General features: G+C 46.0%; 1 protein-coding gene across 2 annotated transcripts in view; it reads right to left on the bottom strand.

Moving 5' to 3' along the window:
• Positions 1 to 13130, bottom strand: part of PHF19 (PHD finger protein 19) — a 258042-nt gene that overhangs the window by 32185 nt on the left and 212727 nt on the right. For both annotated transcript variants that reach the window (XM_069609530.1, XM_069609531.1), the window contains exons 9-10: positions 6887 to 7007; positions 4465 to 4532 (exon numbers count right to left, since the gene is read on the bottom strand). In XM_069609530.1, coding sequence (XP_069465631.1) covers positions 4465 to 4532; positions 6887 to 7007 — 189 coding nt within the window. The remainder of the gene's footprint in view (positions 1 to 4464; positions 4533 to 6886; positions 7008 to 13130) is intronic.

The raw sequence follows: 13130 nt of genomic DNA, 5'->3' as shown, positions 1-13130 counted from the left end.
GACAAGCAGAGCCAGCTGAAGACCAACGAGGACAGCATCTACTACCTGGAGAAATAAAAATGTTAAATGAGGATCCAGGAAGGACCAGCGTAATTGTTTATCTATAACTCGCTTAATACGCAGAGGTTTCTAAGCGCAGACCCGGGGATCGAACCTGTGTTGCTTTGCTTCCAAGGCGAGCACGTTGCCCCTGAGCTATCCTCCCGAGACTTGACTTTTTGTAATTGTGTTCCGATTGAAGGGGAAAGAATAGAGTGCTGCACTTGGCAAACACATTATTGGTGGCATGGCCGGAAAGAGTAGGAATCTGGTTAGCAGCAACACATCCTGGTATTTGGACTACTAGAAGGTGTGTAAGGTGACGATGTGGTTAACCTTGTCCGATCTGGTATCCCTCGCTTCTGTAAGGCCAGTTAGCTTTCCATCACTGGGACTGCTAGCCAGAGAGGGGAAGTAACCCAAAATTCCAAGATTATGAAATGCCAGCATGCCATGCGCACATAACCCACAGCACGAAAGAAGGCTGGGCACTGTACATTCAAAACCCTTGTTTCTCTGTGTCTGCTCTCTACCCTGCCTCACAAAAAGACCTGTGACGTAGCAGTCGTTAAATGACTATATGAACAAGCAGTACAATGCCTTGGGTTAACAGAGAAGTTAAACGAGATGCACAACCCAAAACAAAACTATGCTGTGCCCTATCCTCTCTAAGACCCTTATGAAAAAACATATTCAAACACTAGTTTGCAGATTCCCTGATACACATCTTAGAAACATCATTTTGAAAAGAGGTTACGTTTACATTTAAGCATGAAGCCTGGAATGCCAGGTGTAGCCCACGCCTTAGTGCCCTCCTCCCTAGTCTGCCAGTCTTCAGTAAAGCATGGAAAGCACGCCTGCTCAAGAGAGTCTTCATCACTCGCTCAGTGGAAGCCGCAACCTCCTTCACTCTCCGAGGAGTGGGCGCTCCCTGGAGGGTGCTCACAGGTCTTCATTACACCCGACATGGGCGAAATCTTAAAGTGATTTATTAACACTTTCACCTTTTCAAGCCTTTGGCGTGAGCGCATATAGCATAATAAAAACTAGGGGTGCACCAAACAGCATTTTTAGCATTCGGCCGAATACCGAATAGTTTGTCAAGTATTCGGCCGAAGTCGAATATGAAGCCGAAAAAGTTGTTTGATGTAATAAATCATGTTCCAAACATGAAAAATACACTTTAAAAAAGTTAAAGCACTATTTTGAATATGTGCTCCCAGGTTTTATTTATTTGTCTTTATTTTAATAAACATCTCATCTTCATAGAATGCACACAATCCGATATAAGAACAGATTGACAAACAAGCAGGGACCACATGTGTGGAAGGGTGTGGCATATGCAAAACCAGCACTGCCCAAAGTGGCAGGTTTCACAAATGCAAAGTGCAATGAACAAAATGCATACAGTAATTTACATATGCCATCGGGGATCACACACATTGCAATCTCTTGTGAGTTGCAAGGTAGCTTACGCGGAAAGAGAATTTCACACCTTCTTACCAGTTCACACAGAAATGAATAAAAGGTTTCTTTTCACTCATGCAGGACACAAGCCAAGGGTGCATGTGAGATAAGTTGACTCCAAGTCCCTACTCCTTCCTGCATGCACTGAGCATGGAAAAGGACCCTCCCAGGGAACCAGAGGTAATCACGTGCAAGAAATTCTGACCCACGACTGAATCTGCCCAAACCCTACACGCTCTAAGAAAGCACTTGACTGTTAGGCAGTCCCTCATTCCTAGCAAATATCAGTTCATGTTACCTTACCCTAACTCCGTCCCACCACACCACATAATGCAAGGCTCTATGCCTTTTTCTGTGTCTCTCACTCTTCAAACCAACTAGCCCACAACACCAGCAGATGCACTCCTGTCTATCAAGTCTTCGGATATCTAAAGAACCCCCCCCTCTAACAATTCACCAGCAGAGCATAGGTCTTAGAATTAGTTTCATACAGAGCGCTCACACCTCCCACGCCATACTTCATCCGGAAGATTGACCTACAGGGGATCTGGAGAGATTTCCAAACATGAAGTTCCTCAGATGCCTCTTGGGCAGGGCATGTCACTCTGCCTGACATAACACTGACTAGCCCAGTCCTCCTGGCTTTTCTGATGGGAACACACCATGCTCCCCTCTCACTCATCCACACCACCCCCCCTCTCCGATAAACAAACATATGCACCTTGGTCTAATATTTCATCAGGAACACTTTCAGACGTTGCTTATTTGCATTCCTTATGGCAATCTGCACTCCATAGTTAATCCTCTGACTTATTAAACTGCCTTAAAATAGGAAGAGAAAACTATTCGGCTCGAGCCAAATAGCAAGATCCGAACAGCGATTGGCTCAATCCAAATAGCGTTTTTTCAGCTGGAATTTGGCCAAATACTTGCTCAAAGTCGAAGTTCGGTAAACCCTTAACAAAAATGCATTTATAATGAGCAAAAATAATACAGAATGTATCAAGAAAAAAAACAAGGAAGAAAAGGCGTGAAAAAATGGTTCTATCATTTCATCGACATCCGTTTTTACAATGGGTGTTTTGACGTAGAGTTTTTACTGAAAAAACTAATTGAATTTTTAAAATTATTTTTGGGGAGGTTCCCTCCACAAGACCCGGCATCTTCTACCTATTTTATGTTATTCCCGACCCCTCGAACCGTTTGTATGCCCTTTCCAACCACCCAAAACATTTAAAAAGGTTTTTCCAGCAAAAACTCTTTGTGAAAACACCCATCGTAAAAACGAGTGTCAATGAAAGGACATTGTACTGAAAAAACACTGGATGGTCGACTTGACAAATAAATGACACTCTTTAAGGGGACTGCAAGTCTTTGTCTTGCAAGTGGCCCTCAAAAAGCTAGCCGTTGCCACTATAAGAGTAATGCTGGCTAACAATCCCAAGATGAACTCATCTGGAAATCCTCTCAGAGCTGTCTGTACTTCCATTGCTGCTGCAGGAACCGATTGCCAGGGAGAAGAACACCATATTTGAGTGCATCGTTTTGTAAGCCAGACCCGAGCTCCAGGAAGATCCTCCGGACTCCCTAGAAGCAGGGCTAAACAAGCCTGAGCCACCTCAACAGAGTGCTGGACCCCAGAAGTAAGGAAAGTCCAAACAGTGTCCAAGACCCGCAGTGGTGCTATTCGTGAGAAGCTGACACTGTGAAGTGCTGCTGACCTGAACTGTGTCCATCGCTGCCATCAACCTTCGAAACGTAGTGCAGGAGTCCTCCAGACGTCCTCCCTCTTGTCCCCATGACTGAGGCCCAGGAACAACAGGATCTGCCATACTACAACAGGACCAGACGTCAGCTGGAACCAGTGCTTCTCTCTTCGAGAAACTTGTTTACCATTGTTTCCTTCCCTAATAGTTTGCTTTTTGACACCCAACTACGTATTGCTCTAAATGTACCAGTGATATATCAATGTCCAGAGTATCCTAGCTATTGAAGTCACTTAAGGGTGTAGGAAGTAGCTGTGTGCCATCCCAAAAGGGTATCTACTGATTTATTGAAACTGAGAGTGTGTATTTTTGAAGTATATTTAAGTGTTACATATTTGCTTCCTTCTAAAGAAGGCGTATTTAACTGACTGTTACATTAATAAATAATTATTTAATCAAGAAACCTTGAATATAAGTGTTATTTGAATACATGTCACTGTGAAACTCTATGTTACAACCCTACAGCCCACATTGACCCCTCTTGAGATAAGCCTGACTGCTCACTCAACCAACTTGTGTAGTGGAGGCCTTCACCAAAGGCTGGGTTAACTATTGCCAAGAGGACAAGGCTGGTGTAGTCTACCACAGGGTTACTACAAACAATCTTGCCTTACGAGGCTCTTTGCAAATGCAATTTTTACATTTTCACTACAGCTCGGTTCGATGGTCAAAGATGTAAAGAATAGAATAGAAATGCTTGTGTAAAGCATGAGGGTTTCTATTATCATCAGATCAATGCTGCACCAGGGCCATTGCAGGGAGAATAGACTGTAGATGAAAGTGCATCTCGCTGTGAACTGTTATGCACTTTCATCTGTGTGCGCTCATTCTGTGCTCGCCTGATTCTCAAACATGAATCCGGCAATTGCAGAAGCAATTTCATCCGGCAGATTCAATTTTGTGAATCTGCGCACTTTCCAAATACAGGAGTGTTCTTCACTTCGAAGTGCTCTTTTTTAAATCCGCCCCGGTGAGTTCACTTCCTGCCTTCCTTTGTTCCAACTGGACATTGTTCACCTTTACACGTCACAGAGCAATATTTACATTAACAGGTGCACAAGACTTAGCTTCTTGGCTAATATAACACATCGCATTACACTTCTCATTCACCCCATCAGCCCGCCCTGTATTCCTGGGAGGACTCATACCAAACTTTACAATTATGTCAGGCAGGAGGCCTGGATCAGCTTACCTGCTCTTATAGCTGTTTAGTGCTTCCAGGAGGTGCTGGCTTCTTTCCGCTATTGGGGTGCTACATAGCTAAGCAGCCATTCAGGAGGAAAGGGAAGAGGTTAGTGTGTGATTTCTGAAAAAAGTTCAAAGACATGACATTTGGCTTACTGACATTGTGGCAGGTGGTCATCAGACATTGCCCAGCCCGGCCTCACGGAATCCCTGGGGATTATATCGACCAGCTTTAGAATATGGTCCGGATATAAGTCTCAGGAGGGGACAAAGACAGATTGCAACCTTGTCTTGCTTACGTTTCGCTGTTCAGGCAATCAGAAGGCCCAAAATGGAGTTGATTTCTCTTGAACTAGGCTGAATTCTGATACAGTTCCTCAGGGGTCTGCAAAAATCTGGCACTCTGAGATGCTTTGGACTACAACTCCCACCAGCCCTAGTCAGCAGAGTCAATTCAGAGGGATCATGGGAGCCATAGTCCAAAATATCTTGCCGAGAGGAGGTTTACAGTATCAAAACCAAGGCACTGTTCCACTCATACACCTCCCATTGACCTCCCGCATTGACTGCAAGAGGTTATGTCTGCCCTAGTGCAAACAAATTAATTTTGACACCAGGGCAACGTCTGTTAGGTATCAGCACTAGGGGACACATTAGTGCAATTGTTGCTCTGGTGATAATACTGTTCTGTATCAGCACTAGAGCACACATTGCCCTGGAGCAAACATGCATTGGAAGACGATCTGCTTCACATTAGTGCAATTGTTTCCCCTGGTGATAATACTGTTCTGTATCAGCACTAGAGCACACATTGCCCTGGAGCAAACATGCATTGGAAGACGATCTGCTTCACATTAGTGCAATTGTTTCCCCTGGTGATAATACTGTTCTGTATCAGCACTAGAGCACACATTGCCTTGGAGCAAACATGCATTGGAAGACGATCTGCTTCACATTAGTGCAATTGTTGCTCTGGTGATAATACTGTTCTGTATCAGCACTAGAGCACACATTGCCCTGGAGCAAACATGCATTGGAAGACGATCTACTTCACATTAGTGCAATTGTTTCCCCTGGTGATAATACTGTTCTGTATCAGGACTAGAGCACACATTGCCCCGGAGCAAACATGAATTGGAAGACGATCTGCTTCACATTAGTGCAATTGTTTCCCCTGGTGATAATACTGTTCTGTATCAGCACTAGAGCACACATTGCCCCGGAGCAAACATGAATTGGAAGACGATCTGCTTCACATTAGTGCAATTGTTTCCCCTGGTGATAATACTGTTCTGTATCAGCACTAGAGCACACATTGCCCCGGAGCAAACATGCATTGGAAGACGATCTGCTTCACATTAGTGCAATTGTTGCTCTGGTGATAATACTGTTCTGTATCAGCACTAGAGCACACATTGCCCTGGAGCAAACATGCATTGGAAGACGATCTGCTTCACATTAGTGCAATTGTTGCTCTGGTGATAATACTGTTCTGTATCAGCACTAGAGCACACATTGCCCTGGAGCAAACATGCATTGGAAGACGATCTGCTTCACATTAGTGCAATTGTTTCCCCTGGTGATAATACTGTTCTGTATCAGCACTAGAGCACACATTGCCCCGGAGCAAACATGAATTGGAAGACGATCTGCTTCACATTAGTGCAATTGTTTCCCCTGGTGATAATACTGTTCTGTATCAGCACTAGGGCACACATTGCCCCGCAGCAGTTTCTGTCCTATTGCTGATACCATGCAAAGCTGAACTTGTGTCGGTGTGAAGCTTCTGTAATATGGCTCCTGGATGCTCCTCCACACTGAGACCTTACCCAAGAGTTACCACTGCCTCCAGAATAGGAACTTAACCAGAAGAGCAAACCTGTTTCCGGGCACCTGTGGCGTTAAATACAGCAGAGTAGGAGTGATCCAGGCCCATGAAGCTGGACCACCAAAGCTCAGAAGAGATGCATTTTTGAACCGAGCCTGGTGCTCGATGAGATAGGGGTTGGGAGGTCATTCCAGCGCATGGGACTGTGACAGCTGAAGCTGTGACCTCTGAAAATATGTTTCGATAGAACAAGCATTTGGTGGGTGGAGTCAGGCAGCGACCTCCCAGGTTGCCATTTGTGGGTGGGCTTTCGTACAAACCAATAAATGGCTTTGGCTGCAGATCTTACGACCTTATTCTGGTTCTGGGTTTTGTAAGTAGCAGAGCAACTACATCGCTGTGATCTTTGAGTTCAGTCTTCTTCCAGCCAACCACAGACCACAGAGGCCAATTTGGGCCCAGTCTCTGCCCCAGGAATGGTTTCAGATGCTCAGCTTTGCAGGAGCTACCATCTCTTGGGTAGCACCTTGGGATGCCGCCCTGCTTAGCACCTTCTTCCGCCAGGCAGGCGCAACTTTCTCCCCCTCCCCCCTTCACGTACCTTTCCAAGTTCCATGTTCTCCCAGTGCTGGTTCACAAAGGTCAAGATCTCTTCAAAGTCGAAGTACTTCTTTTTACTCTGGACCCCCAGGTTGTAAAGGGCGAGGTGGACAACATCTACCCTGTGAAGAAATAAATATATAACTTATGCTACTCAGGGATGAAGGGAAACATGCAAGAGGGAGGGAGGGTACAGTGTCATTGAACCAGAACTATCACAAAAACATGCTCTGAACATGGCGTTCACATGCTTGATCTCTGTAGACACACACACACACACACAGCATTCCTCTGTAGCTTTTCTTCTATATCAGCCTATAGGTCCTCACTCCCAATTTGGCGGTGTTGGAGGAAAGTGTCAGTAATTCCGTTACCACCACTTTTCCTGCACCACCAAATTACCAATTTTGGTGGAATTACCACCGGTGGAATTACTGTGTGGTAACTCGATCGATTTATGGAGGATTTCTCTCCAGCATGATGTTGGAGGTGAATCCTCCACTTTTCCTCTAGAAATCAGCGGAATTGCCACGTAGTCATTCTGCGAGTGGTAGTTCTGCCAAAAAAAAACAAGGGAGTTCTATGGACTATAAAGTGGGAGTAACACCACTTGTAATCCCCTAGTAAACCCGCGGAACCAAGTGGTGGTAACGGTAACCGATTTTGGTAGTTTTTTTGGCAAATTTACCTTTGAAAGGCCGCCCAACACAGAACGATGCCCATGGCGTTCTCTTCTTTTCATATAAAACCACCCCCACCCCTGACTTCCTTTCTTAATATCACGTGTAGTTGGGGTTCCTCATTTCACCTTACGCATATATGCAAGACATCATATCCTTGTGGATAACACAAGGGCTGTATTGCTCACTGCCCCACCCTTAACCCCCCACTTGAACCCCCCTTAAGCCTCCTCCCCAGACCACCAGCGCTCTGAAGCAGTTTCCACTGCCTGCATAGAAAACACAAAAACAGAAAAATACAAAAAATAAAAAAAGAAATAGCCTAAAATGCCCCTCTTTTCTCATTGCCCTTTGACCCCTCATGTCATTTCTGGACGCTGCTAAATAGGCTTGGCACTCTAGTTCCCGACTCGCTTTCCCACCTCTGTCCCCTGTCATTCACCTTCTCACGCAGGCAGCTCTCGGCAGCACAGGCCAAGGCAGTCCCAGCTGTCAATCAGCTTGAGGTGTGAACTGCGGCACGTGGACCCTATACTACATAATCTATTACAACTCACGAGACTGCTTGGGCACATCCTGAGCCCGTCAGGCAACCAAACACACATAAACAGTGCAAAGACCTGTCCAAAAACTCACTTGTTAACCATTAGTTCACTATTTCCTAAACACTTCTGACTCGTTAATATGGCGTTGAGACCCCCGACATCAGGCCTCTGTAGCCTGTTGCTCTCTAGATCGTTTGGACTACAATTCCCATCAGGCCTAGACTGCATAGACAATTCTGAGGAACCCTGGGAGCCATCATCCAAAATATCTGCAGAACCCCAGGTTATAGATCTCTGCCCTCACCCAAGCAAAAATAAGCACTACAACTGCTTCCATGCTTTACTATGTAGCCACACTGCGGTACCCTCACCCTCTTCCCCACCCTCTGCATCCATTCCTTTCACCTGCACATGCCCAGCTCTGGTGGTCGCAGGCGTGGGCCCAATCTGCTCCCCGGTTAAGCCTCTGCACCAGGACGCCAATATGATGGTAGCAGGCACAGTGTTTACCACTTAAATGACACTTCTGGCGCCTGAATGCCTGAATTGAGGCCGCACTACAGGGGGCCCTTTCAACATTTGGATGACTGGTGGCCACCAATGTGTCTCCTTTTGTCATGTACATAGAGGGCAGAGGCGAATGGCATAGCTAAGTACTACAGGGTAGAATGCTGAGAATGCATGTTGCATTAGTCATGGCAGAGCACGAACGTCCTGGCCATCTCCTGCTAAATGCAGCACGAGACAGGAATTGCATCCCTGCTCCCCCACCGTTATCGCATCAGGCCAGCTGCAAAAAGGTGACAGGAAAATGCAGACATTCTGAGAGTGCACTACCTGCATCGTACAGAAGGTGGCGGAAGAGGACTGTGGCTGGAAATGGCCTTCCTCTGATTTTTTATTACATCCCTCTCTCGCCCTGTTTTTTTTTTTCATTCTCTCGGTGTTCTCTCCTGCTCCCCGTTTCACTCTGTCTCTGTGTGACAAAATGTCTACTGCTCCGCATGAGTACAGGGATAAGTAGCGGATAAAACTCCTAGGTAGACCCACACTACAACATAACCAGCAATGACCTCAGTAATAAAAGTGAAATTGGAGGTTTAACTCTTTTCGCCTCTAATGGTACTGTGGGCCCAGGGCAGGCTATGCTTTTCGGAAGGGGTGTGAGCTGGCAACAGAAGCAGCCAAATAACAATAGTATTGTGGCACCAAAATAAAAGAATGCCCAATCAAGATTCCACACAAAATATAGGAAATGGAACTAAAAATACAAACAAGCTACTAAAAACACCAATAAGTCAGCCCTGTAAAGGAAGACACGGATCATGTAGACCTTTGGATACAAGGGAAGTCTGAGGGTGAAGGCAGGGGTAGACAGGCATAAGCCTCTGCAGTAACATTGAAGTTCAAAGTATCCATCTTCTAGAAAGGTCTTAACTTTAACTAGGACCTTAAACCAGGCCAGGGAACAGAGCCACTAGACCGCAGGGTTGTCCAACTCCGGCCCTCGAGGGCCGGAATCCTGACAGGTTTTCAGGAGAACCCTCATTTATAGTCGTGCGAAACAATTTGCATATTTAGAATCATTGTATGCAAATGTATCTCATGAATATTAATGAGGGTTATCCTAAAGACCCAGCAGGGATCTGGTCCTCGAGGCCCGGAGTTGGACAGCCCTGCACTAGAGATACCTTTCAGTCTTGATCTTTGGGCTCAACAGCATCAATCCAAGAGTCTGGGACCTTTCTTAGGCGGAGACCCGGCATCGAGTTAAGTGAACGGCCGACTGAGTCCAACACGCGGTGTCGTTCAACAGGTGGCAACAGCACTTGGGAAGAAGAACGGGCAAGCGATGCCCCGGTCGACATAGATCACAATCAGTTTGATGCGAGAACCAGAAACATTCTGTGGTCGAGTGTCTCAAAGGATAAGGTGAATCCTTCTGCCTTTCCCAGCCAGGCCGGTTGCCATAGAGCACTCGCAGACTGTTGTTTCCAGTACGCAGAGCCTTGGTACCAGTGCCTGAGCCGATAGGTAGGCCTTGCTCCTGCAGCGGGTCTCCCCAAATTGCCCCCTAGGATGGGTGAGGTTACGGAAAGGGTATGTTCCCTACTTGGAGCCTTCATCATCACCTCTGTGTGCAGGCTGTACCACAACAGTGCTATATGAACCTTCTTATGTTGTCCAATGATGATTTAACTGAAGGGAGTGAGGAGTTTACCCCCTTATAGTCAATTGGTCTCAGTGGATTCGTCCATTTCAACCTTTCTGTAAGGTTCCACTCCCAGCTGCTGTGACAAACGTCATTGCCTGTGAATGCCAGTTACATTGTACTTTGTCTGCAGCGACAGGAAGTGTGAGCAGCGCAATAAATTCCAGCTCTGTCAAAACCACTCTCTTAGCTGCTACTCCTCTCCTGGGATACACCAATTCTTCCCCTTGCATCAAACAGTCTCTGGTAATTACCACCCTGGCATGATAGGTGCTACCTTTGATGAACTGGTGGTTCCCAGCTGACCTCATGGGAGAACATCCTGTCCTCCTGGGAAGGTGGGAAGCCCTCCCAGAGAGAACAAAGAGGCATCTATTGAACACAAATGGTTTGTTTTGGTCAAAACCCAGTCCCAGACAGTGGTACACAAAAACCCTTGACAGTCCCACAGGCTACCATGTCACCCTCGATATGGCTTTACTTATTAATCAAACTGCCACCAGGCTTTGTGGGATATAGTTATAAAATATTCGAAACTGCTTGTTTACTTTGAAAGGGATTCCCAATTGTTTCCACATAAAAGGGTCAATGTTAATTTAGGGACAGGTTTGGGGTTATGTCTGCAGGTGATGAATCCTCATTATGGCACCTTCCTGAAGTAGCTACACGCGTTCTCTCCAATTTGCAAATGGCTGCCTCTTTCTCAGCAGGTTTGGTAACCCTAAATCAGGTTTAAACCTTTTGGTGATTAAATGCACTAGAGCGCTTTTGAAAGTGCCAGCCCAGTGCTGCTAAAGATTCATTTAGATCCAGCAGCCTGGTTCTCAGAACTGTACATGTAATTCTGTGCTGCCATGTTGCCAAACCCTTCTATGTGATTTGCTCGAAAAGAATCCATTGATTTTTTTGAGGGGTAGGTTTTGCCACAAATATATGTGGGGGGGAGGGGAAAGACTCCCTCCGGCATCTCCATAACCCTCCACATTAGTTCTCACCATAAACCCACCGTTCACATTTATTTGGGGCAAAATCTGTTGATTTTTTTTTTTTACTTTGGTCAATTCCGCTGCAAATAATTCTGCCACGGTCAAACAACCCAGATCCGGTCAGGGTGCCCCCTGTACAGGTGACCGCGGAACGCAAGCTGTAAATCACAATCAAGTGAAGGGGCACGGGGCCATAAGACATCAAGGAATGCAACCTGTGAAACACACTACAATCAAGGTGCATGGGGTTGTCTCGGGATGATAGCTCAGGGGCAATGTGCTCGCCTTGGAAGAAAGACAACACAGAGCAACAGGTTCGATCTCCGGGTCCGCGCTTAGAAACCTCTGGTTATTAAGCGCGTTATAAATACACAATCATATCATAGGTGACCAAGGAATGCAACAGAGGAGTGCTGTGGAGAACCTGCAGCATCAGGTACGTGCTAATTGAGCTGTGGTGAAGCAAGCAGCATAACCCGACTGCCGGGGGGTAGGGGGGAACAGTCTCCTCGGGCTATGGAATGCATTTTGAGGTTGATTTGTATGATTTGGATTAATAAGGCATCGAAACCCACAGGCATCAGGTTATAACAGGTTACTTTTGCAATTCCCACACAAGTACATTTTGCGCTATTCTGAGGGCAGGGGTGGGGTATGGTGGGAGATGATCAGGATCCATAAAAGTGTTGGGAGAAAGACAACAGGAGGATGCTGGGCCTTCCAAGAAAAGTGTGTGCTATCGATTTCTGTAGACCGTGGGATCCGCACGCATCATTCTCCGTGCCCAGCTGGTAGAAGCCCTCTGTGCCTGACTGGCATCCACACTTACCTATGGCATATTTCCTGCCACAATGTGTTACCCGTCCCATAAGCCCACTGCACCACCTTTTGCCTCAGTGTGGGTTGGGACACCTCATTCTCTCGTTGCCATCACGGTTTCTGCGCTTTAACAAGGGATCTGCCGGTTATGCGAGATACAGGTAAAGGCCAAATTGAAACTTAAAGAAAGTGGGCTGCTATCGAGCTGAGTTACCCCCCCCCCCCGCAGCCTTTCTCTATGCAAACCACTCATATAGGATTCAAACATTAATTTGGTTGGTGGGTGCTGGCATGGATTAAAGCAAGTGGCCTAGCCCAAGGCCATACATGACAAAGAAAAAGCTGGTTGAGCTAAATTCTATCAGCTCCTTATCTCCCTATGATATCAACTCCAGTCCTTGGAAACATTGTGGGAACACACCGCCAGACCACGGTTGCCCAACAACTACACTGCTTTACATAGAAGCAATCCGCGAGCATTTCTTTTCGAGCGGGATTCGCAGCATTTATTTTTGGAAAGTGATGCAAGTTACAAGTTAGAGATCCGACCAATATAAACGGATCCACTTTACCAGTCTGACTTAGAAACCCAGCCCACACTAAGAGGTGTTAGATTGGGAACTGCAGAGCATATGAGGATAATTGAGCCATGAGCGTAAGCTCGGTTGATCATTTTTCTGATGGATTGACATTCCTTGCCTATGTATTAAGACCTGATGAAGATCTCGTGGAGGTTGAAACAAGTGTCGACTTTGTGTGTTAAACTAGCAGTAAATTCTCGATCAGTGGAGAATCACCTACTTTGTTTATCCATGTTATGTTAATTAGAGCTCTATCAGTTTAAATGAGTTATCCAATTTTGGAATTTGTACCGTAGGGAGAGAAGGCGTGCATGGAATTTAGCTCAACCAGCTTTCAAATTGAAACACATGTTTGAGCTTCGTCTGCACCCCTGATAACCATGATAGAGACCCAAGCACAGGCAAGTCAGCCAATGCACCAT

Source organism: Ambystoma mexicanum, chromosome 8 (assembly GCF_040938575.1).
Source record: "Ambystoma mexicanum isolate Mex_15411 chromosome 8, UKY_AmexF1_1, whole genome shotgun sequence".
Lineage (NCBI taxonomy): Eukaryota > Metazoa > Chordata > Amphibia > Caudata > Ambystomatidae > Ambystoma > Ambystoma mexicanum.
The sequence above is the reverse complement of the archived record's forward strand: the minus strand, read 5'-3'. Positions and strand labels throughout refer to the sequence as shown.